This window comes from Histoplasma capsulatum (assembly GCF_000150115.1).
Source record: "Histoplasma capsulatum G186AR genomic scaffold supercont2.9, whole genome shotgun sequence".
NCBI lineage: Eukaryota > Fungi > Ascomycota > Eurotiomycetes > Onygenales > Ajellomycetaceae > Histoplasma > Histoplasma capsulatum.
This window is the reverse complement of record NW_025544809.1, coordinates 843,732-858,803: the sequence shown is the minus strand read 5'-3', so window position 1 is coordinate 858,803 and position 15,072 is coordinate 843,732. Positions and strand designations below refer to the sequence as shown.

Here is a 15,072-nt window from a genome sequence, read left to right as displayed (position 1 = left end):
TCGAACCCCGTTCAACTATAACCTGGTTTGTACAAGTAGTATTCCCGTCCTCCTTCCTCGAGTCATCCGATATACTTGTTCAATCTAGCTCATGCTGCCGTATATGCGATCTACCTACTGCGGCAAGCTTCACGCTAATTTTACTTTGAGGAGTTCACACACACACTTTGTAGCACCCGGCCTCACCACTCTATAAAGAGTACTAGCACTCTTCACTTTAGCACACTGAATCAATGATTAAAACATCTCCGAGAATCGAACTTAATTTGATACTCATTTGAAAAACAAACTACGCCTCAGCTCGCTTGGTTCCACACATATTCGTCCGCAAACTGCTCACCCTGTTACCATTAATCAACTGTACATTTCACTCCAAAAAATCCTCTCTCCGTGAGATCATCCTTGTTTGGATGTTTTTATTATTGTTATTTTATTTCAGAATCTATAAAGAATTCAGTGCTGAAGTCGATTGAAAACCTATATTTATCCACTCCGCACGCAAGGGACAATAGTGTGTTGCTCAGGTCCTGGGTATGCTATGCAGTTTTCCATCCAGTATTGATTTGAACTATGGCAGGGTTCCATTTAGGTGGTGGAGTCATGAGGCTCCTATTTCATCTGTTTTCTAGTTGCTTACCGTCATTCAATTTCATGATAAAACGTCTTGCTGAATTTATGGAGAGAAAGGCGGAAACATCCCGTTGATTGGATTGGTTTAGAGAGTGTAATGTCATTTTCCAGAGCAGGATGTGCACGGGGACCCGATTCCTGGATGATATTAAACCAATTTGCTGACAGGTGAACGTTGCAATCTTGCAGCCAGCGTTCCTGTGGCACTCCACCTCACAGCGCTGCTGTTTGAGCTTAAGGAGAAAAGCATCTGGGATTGCTTTTACTTTCATTTGAATGATTGCCAAGGCGATTGTAATGACCCACCGCGTCTATCTCACTTATGTATAAGTCTTGAAGTGGACTAATCTGTCAAGGTGATAAAATCGATTGTGCGGTGTTGACAAAGCTATAGGGCGGCAATGTGTTCTTGACTTGTCAATTTTTATCAGCTCATCCACTTTAAATTTGCCATATGGACTGTTCGAATAGCGCCATGGCTCCACGACGATCAGGGCGGTAAGTATATGCACTTGGAATCCGACCAACGCGAACTATGAGAGCTAGCTCTGCTCTTCCATGGAGGGTCCATTGTTCAGCTTGAGGTATATAATGGCCTTAAGTCAAATGTCATGGGACAATTGCCATATATCATCCCTCACTCATCTAGCACTCATGATGCTTTCTGAAATGAACATCGATCTTTGTGCCCAATCTGGTGACAAAGTTTGTGTCCCGATTTAAACCGTCTGGGAAACGCTGTTGATCTCTTTGCCAGGGGGACGGCTACCGGCCAAGATTGATGTCTGGTTGTTGAAGATATAATGTCCTTAAACAATATTATTGTTACAGAAGACTTACAAGTACTGCATAAGTTGTAGACATTTTCTGTTGAATAACCAGCGCAAATATCATCGTGAATTTCGTTAACTAAATAGGTCAGAGGCAGGTACTTGTATGATTGGTTAGATAGCTGAGAGAAGTTACGAACCCTGATCTCTGAGGAAAGAATCCCGATTAAGTCGTCCATCTTATCCATGGAATGGATCTTCAAGGTTTGGCCAATCACAACCTGGAGTCCAGCGCAACACCAAGTATTTATATAACTTTAACATAACGCACAAACTGTAACTTCCAAGCCTTGTATATCCCTCGGAGAGATACTAGTGAGCTCTAGAAATTATTGATATTTTGAAAATTGTAGAATTCCGCTCAATCATCTTGCTGAAATATGAGGCCAAATATAGGGATGCTCCTCGAGTCTCGGCAGCTTTGCCAACTTCGGACGCTACCAAAGATTTCCTTTTTTTTTCCCTTTTTTCTTCTTGGAATTTCTTTTTTGGTCTCGACTTTACCACAGTAATTTAATGTATTCTAGTGGGTAAGCGCGGAAGTATTGGTATGATAGTATATTACACCATAGTTTTGCAGCATAGATTCTGTCGGGGTACTCTCATACAGGTCTGGTTCGTCCATACTTGCCAAATCTAGTAGCCACTCTATGGTAAGAAGAGCAGAAGAGAACAGAATGTTGGCTATTGTTGGTTATCGTTTGGCTCACAGCCAGCCAACAAGTATCGAATTGCCAGCTGGGGTTTTATTGTATCGAAAGCCCTGTTTAAATGACGTCTCAAGATTCTTCAAGGCCGGAGTACCCCGTACTGTTGTTCTCTTTCCACACGTTCAGGAAATTGGCGAGCACTAAGGATCCTAAGCATTTCCCACGAGCATACGCAGTAGTTGATCAATGTTGTCGAAAAAGCTAATCGGAATGATTCGAACGTTGGATTTTCTTGCTTTTTTGCGGGGGTTTGTCGGTGTTTCATTACCATCACGTATTGCTATATACGTACCATATTTTACTTTTAGCTTACGCTTATCTAATAAATAATACCATGTTAAATAGCCAGTTAGTCAACAAAATTAACTAGTTAGTTAAGTGAATAGCTACCGCTCGTGCTTGATAATACGTTTGAGTACCATAGTCTACGGACGACAATATGATCTGATTAATTAAGTTTAGAAAGCATGAAATTTTATGAGTTGGTTGTAAAATGGAGTCTTGAAAAGAATTGAGAATTAATCATTTATGGGCACTCAAGCCAGGTCTGCTTTCTCGATCAGAGGAGGGACCGGTAGAGTGTATTATCAAGAAAGCAGTGGTAAACGATGGAAGAAAGAAGGCTTGCGGTATCTAAACGGTGAGGAGATTCGGCTAGCTTGTTCTTCCTTAAAGCGACACTGTTTGACAGCGCATTTCCGTCCGTTTGCAGGATGGACGGATGGTGGTGTAACAAAATACTTACTTCAACTTTTATTGTCACAGATTATTCCTGCCATATCGATGCTTGGATGTATTGACCAGTCGTATCTAGGCTAACTATAGCACTCTGTCTATCACTGTCACAAGAAGTAATCTACTGGGTCTGATGTCCATTTTTACATTTCGGTGAATACAGGAAATCTCAATACCAGACGTCAAACAATTCCAACCCCCATGATAGAAGCCATGGGCCTTGACACCTCACCTTGAATGCCGGGCTGTAGAGTTCCTAGAGTTAGGCCCAAATCTTTTGGCGGTTTGCATATAAATTCCTAGCGTGTTATCAGTACAGCGCGGTAGAGTATGGATACGGGAAGTAATCGGTACGTCGGTAAATTTTCCTTTGGTGCAAATACTCGTCCGTACCAAGCAAAATGCACGGACGTATCATGTTACCGTATCGCAGCAGCATCATCCTATTCCGCCTCAAATCTCCTTCCATCCTTTCTATCTCTTGATTCTCCCCTACTCGCAGCTGCAGCACCCACCTTCGCGCTCTCCACCACCCGGTCGCCGTCCGGCCTTTGCCGTTTCTCCGCCTCCGAGTACCTGTCTTCTTATCATTACTATTATCCACCCATCATTTAATTAATCCCTTCTGTTGACGTGTATCGGCTACTCCACCATTCACTCGTGGATCCCCCTAGCCCTCAGCCTCTTTTTCGCCGGCTACCCTCCCCTCCAATGCGCTATTCGCATCGCGATCGGTGTTTTCCCAAAACCACCTGATCAAATTCGCCCATCTCCTGTACTTCCGCACCGCAGCGTGGAGACATGGTGGTCCCACCTTCAACGGGAGCAACAACTGCCCAGCAGCAGTCCCAGCAATTAGCCACCCGCTCCCGCGCCTCGAACTCGAACCACTTCCACCAATCTTACAATGCCAATGTTCCTCTGAGTGCTCGAAGGGCTGCGCCGCTCGACCTCTCCACGGTCGAGCGTCGTGGCCACTCTACCGCGAGTAGAGAACCAGTCAAGCGTGTGCGACCTCATGGCTTACAAGAAGCTCCAACTTTTCGTCCCACCGAAGCAGAGTTCAAAGACCCATTCGAATATATCCGCAAAATCTTCCCTGAAGGAAAGAAATATGGAATTTGCAAGATTGTCCCTCCCGACAACTGGGCTCCGCCGTTTGCTATCGATACAGAGGTATGATATTCTCCAAATTGTTGCGGACCATTGATTCTAGTTAGGCCGGGTCCATTACTCTTCAGATATAGGCTGATCGTATTCTCCTTTGTTCTCATGTTTAGAGATTCCATTTTCGTACCCGCCGGCAGGAGTTGAACTCGGTTGAAGGAGGTATGACCCAAACACAACCAGGCCCGATGAGTCCTCTGGAACACGGATCTGACCCTCTATCAGGCACTCGAGCGAATCTCAACTACCTCGACCAACTAACGAAATTCCATAAACAACATGGAATGAATCTAAGCCGGTTCCCTAGCGTCGATAAGCGCCCTCTTGATCTCTACAAGCTTAAAAAGGCCGTCGACATCCGTGGTGGTTTTGATCAAGTTTGTAAACTGAAAAAGTGGGCCGAAATTGGTCGTGACTTGGGCTATAGCGGCAAAATCATGTCATCATTATCAACTTCGTTAAAAAATTCCTACCAACGTTGGCTTCACCCATACGAGGAATATCTCCGCGTCGCTAAACCTAGTGTCCAGCAGCAGCTGGAATTCGAAAACGGAGGACCATACACCCCGTCCCCCGGAAACTCTCCGGTAGCCAATAGGCCACATACAAACAATCGTCGTTCATCCGAAGTAAGCAAAATTTCTCCCGCGGCAAGGGCTTCTGCTACACTTGGTAGTTCCGTGAGAGACAGTGAGGGCAGAACGGACGGATCTTCGGCTCCGCTTGACTACCCCCAGGAACGACATGTCACCACTTCGGGGTTTACAGCGGTCAATTCTAATACAAGCGGGTTTTCTGCAATTAATGCGTCTCCATCATTCGTTGCAGTGAACAGCTCAGCTCCTACTGTAAAACGAGAGATGGAGAATGGAACTCATCAAACAACCTTTGGAAACAATGCTTTGACATCTAAGGACACCCTGGAACGACACCAGCACGAAACTAGCAGTACGCCAACAGTCAACGGCCATGATTCACATCCGCTTAAACGTGCATTCAGCCAAGAAAGTTTGACGGGAAGTTCGCAAACAGATAACGCAGATGCTGATGGAGCAAACGGGCGACGCAGTAAACGGCTGAAGAAGGGTACGTAAAAGGCCATTCCATTACCTGTCGCATGTGGATTTATAGAGCTAGGAGCCCTTCTTTGTACAAGGTAGCTCTCGCATGTATCTTCTAATTTTGCTAACGTCTAAATTCTAGATGGCGCGCCAACTGTCGTTGGATCGCATATGAGTTTACTTCGCCCAACACAAACACAAGGGCGAACAAAGAATGGAAACAGGAAAACCGGAGAAGTGAGTATTTATTTCTTTTTTCCCCATTTGATTGGGTGGCGAACTAATTAATATATCCAGCGATGTGAAAATTGCGGCAAGAGTGATAATCGGCCAACTATCTTATCGTGCGACGGATGCGAAAACGGTTATCACATTCACTGCCTTGACCCACCCCTGGATTCCGTCCCTGATTTCGACTGGCATTGTCCCAAATGCCTGGTTGGAACTGGAGAATATGGCTTTGAGGAGGGTGGGATATATTCGCTGAAGCAATTCCAGGAGAAAGCGGATAATTTCAAGGAAAACTATTTTGCTCCAAGGATGCCCTTTGATCCCGTTCTCAATGCCCCTCGAAAGGAGACGGAAGATGACGTTGAGCGAGAGTTTTGGCGGCTTGTGGAAAGTTTGACAGAGACCGTTGAAGTTGAGTATGGTGCAGATATCCACTCGACAACCCATGGAAGCGGGTTTCCCACTGTTGAACGGAATCCTTTGGACCCTTATTCTGTTGACCCGTGGAATTTGAATGTCATGCCTTTGCACTCAGAGTCTCTCTTCCGGCACATTAAATCGGACGTCTCTGGCATGACCGTTCCCTGGGTGTATGTTGGCATGTGTTTCTCGACATTTTGCTGGCATAACGAAGACCATTACACATATTCAGCCAACTACCAACATTTCGGTGCTACGAAGACATGGTATGGCATTCCCGGTGAAGATGCTGAAGCTTTTGAGGAGGCTATGCGCCAAGCAGTCCCAGAACTGTTCGAAACTCAGCCGGATCTCTTATTCCAATTAGTCACGTTACTGCCACCGGATCAATTAAAGAAGGCAGGCGTCAACGTGTATGCTCTCGATCAGCGTGCCGGCCAATTCGTTATTACCTTTCCGCAAGCGTATCATGCCGGGTTTAACCATGGATTTAATTTCAATGAAGCTGTTAACTTCGCGCCATCCGACTGGGAACCACTAGGTCAAGCGGGCGTAGAGCGCCTACAGGAATTCCGACGGCAGCCTTGTTTTTCACATGATGAGTTGCTCATTACGGCTGCAGCGAGGGATACATCTATCAAAACTGCTAAGTGGCTTGGTCCCGCGCTTCAACGTATGTGCAATCGAGAACTCGAGCAGCGTGCGGCCCTAATAGCTCGCCATCAGGAGCTTAGTCCCCATAAATGTAAAATTAGTGGTGGAGAGGAAGGATCAGATGAGTGTACACTGAAATTCGTGGTTGAAGACACAGACCTTCCCGAAGAAGAGTATCAGTGCAGTTACTGTAAAGTATACAGTTATTTGACACAGTTCAAATGCCACAAAAAAGGGAAAACACTGTGTCTCACACATGCTGAGAGCTATGACTGCTGTGGAGAAGACGCCTCGCAGAAGTTACTTCGAAGTAACCATACCTTACGCTATCGAATGTCCGATGAGGCCTTGAAATCGTGCGTTCAGAAAGTGGAAAGCCGAGCTCGGATCCCGGAAGCCTGGGCTGAAAAGGTGGACAAAGTTCTCGCAGACGAACCGAAACCTTCGCTGAAAGCTTTGCATGCTTTACTTAGTGAGGGAGAGAAAATCCCATATTTCCTACCCGGCCTGCAGGATCTGACCTCGTTTGTTCAGCGTTGCGACAAATGGGTCGATGAGGCTAATAATTACATTACTCGTAAACAGCAGAATCGTCGCAAAAATGAAAAGGCATGGCGCAGAGGCAATTCGGCCAAGGCAGCCCAGCTGGAGGAGCGAGATCGTGAACTCCGCAAAGTGGAAAAGATCTATGCGCTCCTGGAAGAAGCGGATAACCTCTCCTTTGATTGCCCGCAGATCGTATCGCTTCGGGAAAAGGTCCAGGAAATTCAGAAATTCCAGAGTGATGCCCAAGCTATCCTTTGCAACCCCCACATTAGTTCGACACAGGAAGTCGAGGAGCTTGCAGAACTTGGCCGGAGCTTCAATGTTGACATACCTGAGGTAGACAAGCTCGAGAAGGCCCTAAGACAGATGAAATGGAATGATCAAGCCCGCCGGAAACGCGAGCAGCTCCAAACTCTCGATGAGTGCCGCGAGTTCATTGAGCAAGGCGAGCAGCTAGGCTTGTCTGAGACAAACGAACATCTACTTTATTTCAAGGAGATGCTTCGCTTGGCAGAAACATGGGAGTCGAAAGCAAAAGAACTCATGTCAGTAGAAGTTGTGCACTACCAACAGTTAGAAGCACTTTCCTCACAGGCGGCTAAATTGCCTGTATCCCCCGAAACCCTTTCTGCTGTCGACGCAATCTTGACGAAGCAGCGTGAAGCGCAGCGACAGATCTCCGGGTTTTATGACAGCAGTCGGAATCCGGATTTCCGGAAACGGCCTCACTATAAAGATGTACGTGATCTTATGGAGTCTTTGACGGAACTAAATAGCAAGCCAAATGGAACCATCGACCTGGAAAAGGAGCAGAAACGCCATGAGGACTGGATGCGGAAAGGCAAGAAGCTGTTTGGCAAAGCCAACGCTCCATTGCACATCCTCAAGATGCACTTGCAATACGTTGAGAAAAAGAATTCGTATTGCTTCGATCTCGAGGATCGGTGCCGTCCACCTGTTGAACCGGCCTCACGAGAGGCAAGTCCCGATGCTGAGGCACATAATTGGACGGGCAGTAGGTCTAAGAAAAAGGATGTGTTTTGTATCTGTCGACAACAGGAAGCTGGGTTGATGATTGAGTGTGAACTTTGTCATGAGTGGTAAGTTTCGAAATAGCTTCGCAGAGGGGCTTTGTCCTTTGTTTTTTTCGTATTTCAATAACTAAGGGTATGTCAGGTACCACGGAAAATGCTTGAAAATTGCGAGGGGCAAGGTCAAAGAATTCGACAGCTATACTTGTCCCATTTGTGATTGGCGTGTCAAGATCCCCCGCGATGCCGCTCGCCCTAAATTAGAAGAGCTGCTTGATTGGCAGGCTGAAATTCCTGATCTCCCTTTCCAACCCGAAGAAGAACAAGTTTTGGAATCGATCATCGACCAAGCAACATCATTTCGGGAGTTCGTTCGACCACTCGTGCACTCCGCTGCCTGCATGACTGCTGAAGAGGTCCCGACACAGATCTTCTATCTCAGAAAAATGGAAGGAGCAGAAGTTCTCCTTGCCTTTGAAACCAATTATTTCCGCCAGGAAATCCATAAGTGGTCGCCTGTCGCACCTGAACCGCCTCCGATTCTTGAAGTATCGCTATCTACTCGCAAGCCACGACCTACTAAGCAACAAAAGATGATGGCCCAGCTTGGAGTTGAAAAACCTGAAGATCTTCCTCTTCACTTGCGCACCAAGCAGCATACGTTTTCCAGCAAACGGAAATCAACGGAATCCCAAGCTTCAGGACGGCCGCCCCCTCTTCAACCGGCACCTGTACTTCGCTCTAACACACCATCTGGTGACCCTCGATCGGTTTCCACGGGTAACGCTCCGACTCCGACTCCGACTACAATGGCAGCGGCAGGCCCAGCTTCCCAACATCCAACCGCATTCTCCTTCTCACAGCCGTTCCCAATACCGAACGATGCAAGTCCATCTTACGCTCCTACAACGTCGGCATACCTCCCGGCTGTAAACAATGTACACTCCCCCTCATTCGACCCCCCATCGCCATCCCATCACCAGGGTCTTGATCCATCTCTCTTCAGCCCTCCAAGCTTTACCCGAAATAACCCCCTCCACCCTCAAACTATGGGTAAAGACCACGACGACATGGGTGGTCCAATGGCTTTTACCAGCAGCCCACGCGGAGGAGATATGGAAGACATTTTTGCCGAGATGACGAACCAAGACACCGAACAAATAGGGGCGTTGGAGGTTAGCCATGCGAATGAAGCGCTGGAGGCACTTCGAAGTGCTAGCAACAGTGGTGCGCGGTGCCGTTCTACCTCCAGATCCGGCGATGATTTCGACGCGGAGAATGGGGACGGCACTATGGGTGATGAGGGTCAGGGTCGAGATGGCGAGGATACCTCCAACAATTGTCTTGCGGATGAATTCTTGACGTGATTTGATTACGATCGATCAACCCCGTTTCTTCTTACCTGCCGCGGTCCAAGTTCGTATATATTATATATATAAATTACTTTATTCTTGCTTTCTCAACATCATGAATCCGTTCCGCCATCGCCCGATTCTTCTTTTCTTTGTTCAATGTTTTCGATTTCACGTGTACTTTTTATTTGCCCTCTGACCCTTAACGTGGCTGTTTTTGTTGGTCTTCCCTTTTTTCCGTACTGTCCAAGTTATAACATCAACATTATTAACACATTACACGGGCGCCATGGATGGCTTAGTTATCATGGGGATTGTGGTGGGGTCTGCAAATGGGCAGGGGATTTATATCTGGGCGCTCTTTTACTCTACCGTGCTTTGCTTTGCTCTTGCTTCTTTTTTTTCTCTTTTTTTCCTACGCTATAACAATGTTAGTCCAGTGGTATTTTCTACCTTACGATCTCACTCCTGCTTTATCAGTTACCTCTTTTACCCTCCCTTCTTATTTTTATTATTTATTTATTATTTATTTATACACTCCTAATCAATCCTTCGCTCGTGGTTGCTCACTCCAGCACACTGCCCTCTTGTTTGTTCCATCATATATTTGCGTTGAGTTGCCGTTACACTTGGAAAAGGGTGGGGAGACATCCACCCGTGTCAAGCGCGCCTGCAGACTTTCCAAGGGACTCTCAACATGAATAAAGTGAACAAAGCGCAATTCTTCTGTCTGTTACCTAGGGAGAGTTAGAAACAGATTCACGCACATTTTCCTTGCTCGTTCCTGTCTGGTCTTTGTTCTCTTTTATATTCCTCGTTTCAGCCGCTTTGCGTGTTCGTATTATTTACTCGATTGCCTGCGCTATCTGCCTCTGCCTGGCTGCGTCGTTTAATGTAAAGTAGATCCAAGATGTGTTTTCACAAATTTCTTATTGTTCTCCACGTTCCCACTCACTTTGCCCACTTTGCCCACTTTGCCCACTATTCCCTGGTCGCTTGCTAGGTCAAAAGGGGGGTTCGAAACACAAACTCAATAATGGCACTTTCACGCTCACGTTTCTTCAAAGCTGGAGGAGGGGGCATATTCCCCCTCCCCCGTCTCCCCGGACCTACACTTCTCTTGTGGGTCTTATGTCTGCTGCTATGGTGTGCTCTGTGCATGTTTCGCCATTGGAGAAACAGATTAGAGAGGTGGACAGATAAGGGAAGAACTGTGGTCAACAAAACTTATGGTGCAGATGGCGAGATAGGAGTTCTTACACTTTATTTTATTTTCAAATCTTTTAAAATAATAATGGTAATAACGTAATATATCACCAAGCATGCCACTTCTCCACTATATACTTTATTTGGGGCTATCTCGAGCAATGGATTGGTTTAATGTCAGCGTCATCTCTTGCTTCACGGACTTTTTCATACCATCCATGTGCTGAAATTCTAGGGGCGGTTTCAGCCACCAAGCATCCACTTCGACTACTTCATACTTCTCCATAGTTCCGAAAAAAAAAAAAAAACTGCAAGAACCATTCTTGAAAAGTACACAAGCTAGAACAAAATCCGTCGAGCGGCAGCAATGCCGCTGATATCCCATTTCTGTGGTGCAGTAGCATCCATCCACGACTGCCAATCACCTGTTTGACAGGTGGGTCTCATGATTTGCGCATATTCCCGATAGTCAGGATACCACCCAGCATATTCCCAGTCGAGCAGCCCAGTAATTTGATAATTTTCATCCACCATGATATTTCGTGGGGCAGTATCAGCATGGGTGAAAACTGAGGAGCTGGAGTGCGAAAGCATATCAGCAGCTAATTCTTGGAACGGCTACCACAAAAATGAATATATCACTCATAGATGCAAGATCGTAATTGATTGTGAGTCTGTCTTGAGAGATGTTGGGGGTTGTTGAACGTCACAAATCAGTGGATTCGATGTTGATGTACCGTCGGTGGCACATTGAAAAAATGTTTTAGCTCTGATTTCTGTGGAATCTGTTGTATCATGAAGATCAAGTCCTAAGTTTGACATTCTGGTGATAAACTTAAATTAAGGGCGATTTTGAAATGCGATGGTGCTAATTGGGCAAGATTCTTGGCAGTCTGGTGGCACGTGCCTTATGCGCTATGGAAGAAAATAAAAAATATATAAATAAACACGAGGAGGAAAGGAGAGAGGAAAAAAACAACACAACGTGCGAGAACTGTTGTATGCCTGAAGCGAAATCTTGTGGCCCAGATCCTCAAAGCTGGGCGGACGATATCTAGTGTTGTTGACCACATTGGACACCTTCATCCCGTTTATACAACACGATGCAAAGTCAGCGAGGACGACATCGAACATAACTATCGGTAACAAGCATATTGGCTGACCGCACGTCACAGTGTATTATGCCCTTGCCGTGCACAAAAACAAGCGCCTCAGCGATCTGTTCTGCCCATCTGAGGTACGGTAGTTGTCCCTGTAAGTTCAAATTCACCATCGCCTGTTTGATGCGGCCATTCCAGCGACATTGTCTCTTCCGGCGCGACCCAGATAGCAGGCGATCCGCCCAACAGCTTATAGGCTTGTTGCTCACAGCGAACGTATCGCAGTAAAGCCATTTATAATAGTTAACTTTTTGTTCTTAAAATGAATACTATCTCAGGTCATTTGCAATTCTTTCCATAATGACAATCTAACCCTCGAGGTTCAAGTCCGGTGTTGGTTTTTGTTAGGCCACTGGGGCAAAAGAGCTCAATCACCACCAGCGCCATGCTGGTAGTAGAGGGGACAAACCAATCCAAACTCCCAACACATCATCCTTGTTAGATTTGATTTCAAAATCAACACTTCTTGGCGAAGGACTGAGCACTTGAAAAGTGACCAACATGATGCCAAACAATGTATCGCAGCCAGTATCAGGCTGGGTCGGTTGCTCCATATCCTTGGATATTGTTGCTAACTTTTGAACAGGACCAATCACCTTGCGAGTCTCAACCCCTCGCCAGGCTCCCTTCACCCCTGGTTGTTACCTGCCCTGACGGGCGGCATGTGCTGCAAGCACCGGATGCACACATCCAGCCAGCGGAGTTTCTCGCAATGCCCTGGAGACAACAGAGGCTATCTCCTTTGGGTCCCTTTCCATGTTGGGCGCTTGCGGAGTGACAAAGAGGGGCCTTCCGAGGCTCACTTTTGCTATGCAAAACTGTGAGATGACGAAGATAGTGGTGCCTTTGTCTGATCAACCGCTCATCCACTCATCTGGGTTGAAGCAGTCACCCCGGCAGGGAGCGATCCAACGTCATGGAAAGTCCCCTTTGCTGGAGAGGGGGCGGGCGCGTCAAAGACCGGCGCTCGCTGGGATGGAACCCTTGTTTCACACGGCGTAGCCGGTTGAGGCAATGCCACTTTCAAACACTTCCTTAGACTAGCCGCTGACTTCGAGTGGACATTAGCGGCAGCGCGGTGCTGTAATTGATGGTGTTTTGTGTTGGATGCTTTCTTGCCGCTGGTGAAAACCCCTGTTGGGTGGTCTCCTGTACAATGCTGTTATTGGTTCCCTGTAAGGGCCCAATATTCAAAGTGATTTTTCCTCCTATTAGTGCTGTACAGTCGAATGTGATAAAAGCAGATAACCCCAGCTCTCATTGAGCAGGCCTCAAGATCAAAAATTTTCTCCCTCCACACAAGCCAAACAACTGCTTCTTCGAACTTTCTCATGCAAAAATGCCTTACAGTATTCTTAACTCGTTGCTCATCAAGACTATTGTTAAAAATGGAAAAAATCTGCATGTGAAATATGCTACCCAGACGACTGCATGGGCTCGACTGCTTTTATCAAGAAATGTACAGCAGAACTTTGTCAAAGCCATCGAGAAGGCAGATGTTCCCGAGGGAGCTGCCAGCGCCATCCTAGCGTGAGTGATACACTTTTCCAATTCAACTGATGATGATTAAATAGTAACAACAAGATTAGCGAGACCGAGCACCCTAGTGAAAGTGATAGTAAGGATCACTTCACCACTGTTTACGAAGATGAAAACGGAAATTACATCTCTACCAAGCATGTTTACCCCTGAGTCAAGAATGATGTATGAAGAGTGGCAGAGTAGATGCATTGTGGAATTCAACAGAAGACTAGATGACTGTGGGATGAATAGATGGGTTTAGTATGGCAGTTGAGTTGTTTGTTAGAGAATTAGATAATGCTTGTTCTGAAAGAAATATTAGATTCTTTCTATAATACAACTCATTAAAATTGGAAACAGCAGCAAGATTAACATCTTTGAACTGAATCTTTCTTCAATTTTCTTAAGCTATGCTGCACCTCATGTGTAGTTATATTGACATTGAGATAGATATGCTATTACATGCTCCACCAGGGATCTTCCATAATTTCTTCCATAGTAGCTCGCTTCAATGGACTGAGGTTTACCATTCTCCAGAGAAATCTTTTTGTCTCAGAGTCAAGATTGGGGTAATCCTTCTCCTCCCACTTCTCAAAACGCCCAGGTCCAACTGGGCCTCCATCAGATGTTCCTTCTGATATAGCAATCATGATTTGACCCCAGTTCTCATTATTGACATGAATCACAAGTTCGTCTGGGACCGGCCCAAAAAAAGATATCAATCGACCCATAATCTCCAGTTCAGGTTCAATCATGTCTCTCTTTAACTGCTCGAAATCCGGATGCAGGGTTTCCACACCAGTGATGGTGTACAGGCACTATCAATAGAGGAAACTATCTTTAGCAAAAACACCTCAACTGAAAGCATAAGCTCACTCACCACAAGCCCATAAGAGAATACATCTGATGGTTTGCCAATCCCCTGTCCTGTTTGCGCTTCGGGGCTGCGCCACATGACATTTCCTATTTTGATTCCATTTGGGAGCCGAAGAAGTTTATCGTCTTTTAGCTTCAAGGAGCAGTCTAGGTCACCTAACACAACCCTTTCCGGTCTGAGCTGACCAGCCTGATGGTAACGGTAATCAATCATAACATTATCAGGTTTGACATCTAAAAAGGGGAACTTGGTTAGTATCTGGATCTGATGAGCAGGTTGATGCATTACCAATATGTATCCAGTCCTTGGCATGAAACTCCTTTAACGCCTGTCCAAGTTCCCACAATATCTGTTTCCGAGGCGCAATTGACATGTTCGGGTTGTTCTTCACAAGAGAAAGCAAATTATCACTAAAGTGATTGTAGATAAGGATTTGTTCAGCTTCATTTGCATCATCATGCATTCGAAGACGACGCGTTTCTGGGAACTCTTGTTTAAGTTCCAGTGATTGTTCGAAGATTGAAGGGGATACATGTTTTAGCACAAAGTATTGGTTTCCGCACCTAAATATTTCAGTCAATAACCAGATGGACTCATGCAATTTGAGATGTATGACTCACTGTGCAAGATAGACACTGAGATCTGGCCTTTTTGGGTTGTGCTTGAGAATCTTGCCTCGAATATACTCTCGACCGGAGCGGCCGATCAATGTCGAAGCCATCCTCACACCTTGAATACAGCAAGAGCGTGCAAATAACATAGCTCTAGTCACAAAACCCACTCACTCTCTTCCCACTCTCTTCCATTTCACAGTAGATTCTTGGCCTTGGTTCTTCGTTGTTCAAACACGTCGGCGTCATTGTTTAATGTTAGAGGCTAGCAGTCATAAGTCACGTGATTAGGCGAGCTATCTATATTACATTTAACGCCGGAAGATTATC

At 45.9% G+C, this 15,072-nt stretch overlaps 5 protein-coding genes across 5 annotated transcripts; 2 read left to right on the top strand and 3 right to left on the bottom strand.

The window, feature by feature from the left end:
* Positions 1–1,071: 1,071 nt before the first annotated feature.
* On the bottom strand, positions 1,072–1,639 carry HCBG_06507 (uncharacterized protein; the record flags this gene model as incomplete). The annotated part of the gene is made up of 2 exons (XM_045433556.1): positions 1,072–1,208; positions 1,471–1,639. 2 exons carry the CDS (start codon positions 1,637–1,639, stop codon positions 1,072–1,074), a joined length of 306 nt encoding a protein of 101 aa, XP_045285869.1.
* Positions 1,640–3,706: 2,067 nt separating this feature from the next.
* On the top strand, positions 3,707–9,382 carry HCBG_06506 (uncharacterized protein; the record flags this gene model as incomplete). Its single annotated transcript, XM_045433555.1, has 6 exons — positions 3,707–4,081; positions 4,186–4,234; positions 4,298–5,158; positions 5,276–5,370; positions 5,431–8,084; positions 8,161–9,382. 6 exons carry the CDS (start codon positions 3,707–3,709, stop codon positions 9,380–9,382), a joined length of 5,256 nt encoding a protein of 1,751 aa, XP_045285868.1.
* A 1,530-nt stretch (positions 9,383–10,912) lies between these two features.
* On the bottom strand, positions 10,913–11,167 carry HCBG_06505 (uncharacterized protein; the record flags this gene model as incomplete). Its single annotated transcript, XM_045433554.1, has 1 exon — positions 10,913–11,167. The coding sequence occupies one exon, from the start codon at positions 11,165–11,167 to the stop codon at positions 10,913–10,915; it is 255 nt and encodes an 84-aa protein (XP_045285867.1).
* A 1,905-nt stretch (positions 11,168–13,072) lies between these two features.
* Positions 13,073–13,425, top strand: HCBG_06504 (uncharacterized protein; the record flags this gene model as incomplete). The annotated part of the gene is made up of 2 exons (XM_045433553.1): positions 13,073–13,263; positions 13,308–13,425. The coding sequence occupies 2 exons, from the start codon at positions 13,073–13,075 to the stop codon at positions 13,423–13,425; spliced, it is 309 nt and encodes a 102-aa protein (XP_045285866.1).
* A 287-nt stretch (positions 13,426–13,712) lies between these two features.
* Positions 13,713–14,852, bottom strand: HCBG_06503 (uncharacterized protein; the record flags this gene model as incomplete). The annotated part of the gene is made up of 4 exons (XM_045433552.1): positions 13,713–14,072; positions 14,135–14,364; positions 14,420–14,694; positions 14,752–14,852. The coding sequence occupies 4 exons, from the start codon at positions 14,850–14,852 to the stop codon at positions 13,713–13,715; spliced, it is 966 nt and encodes a 321-aa protein (XP_045285865.1).
* Between the last annotated feature and the right edge of the window lie 220 nt (positions 14,853–15,072).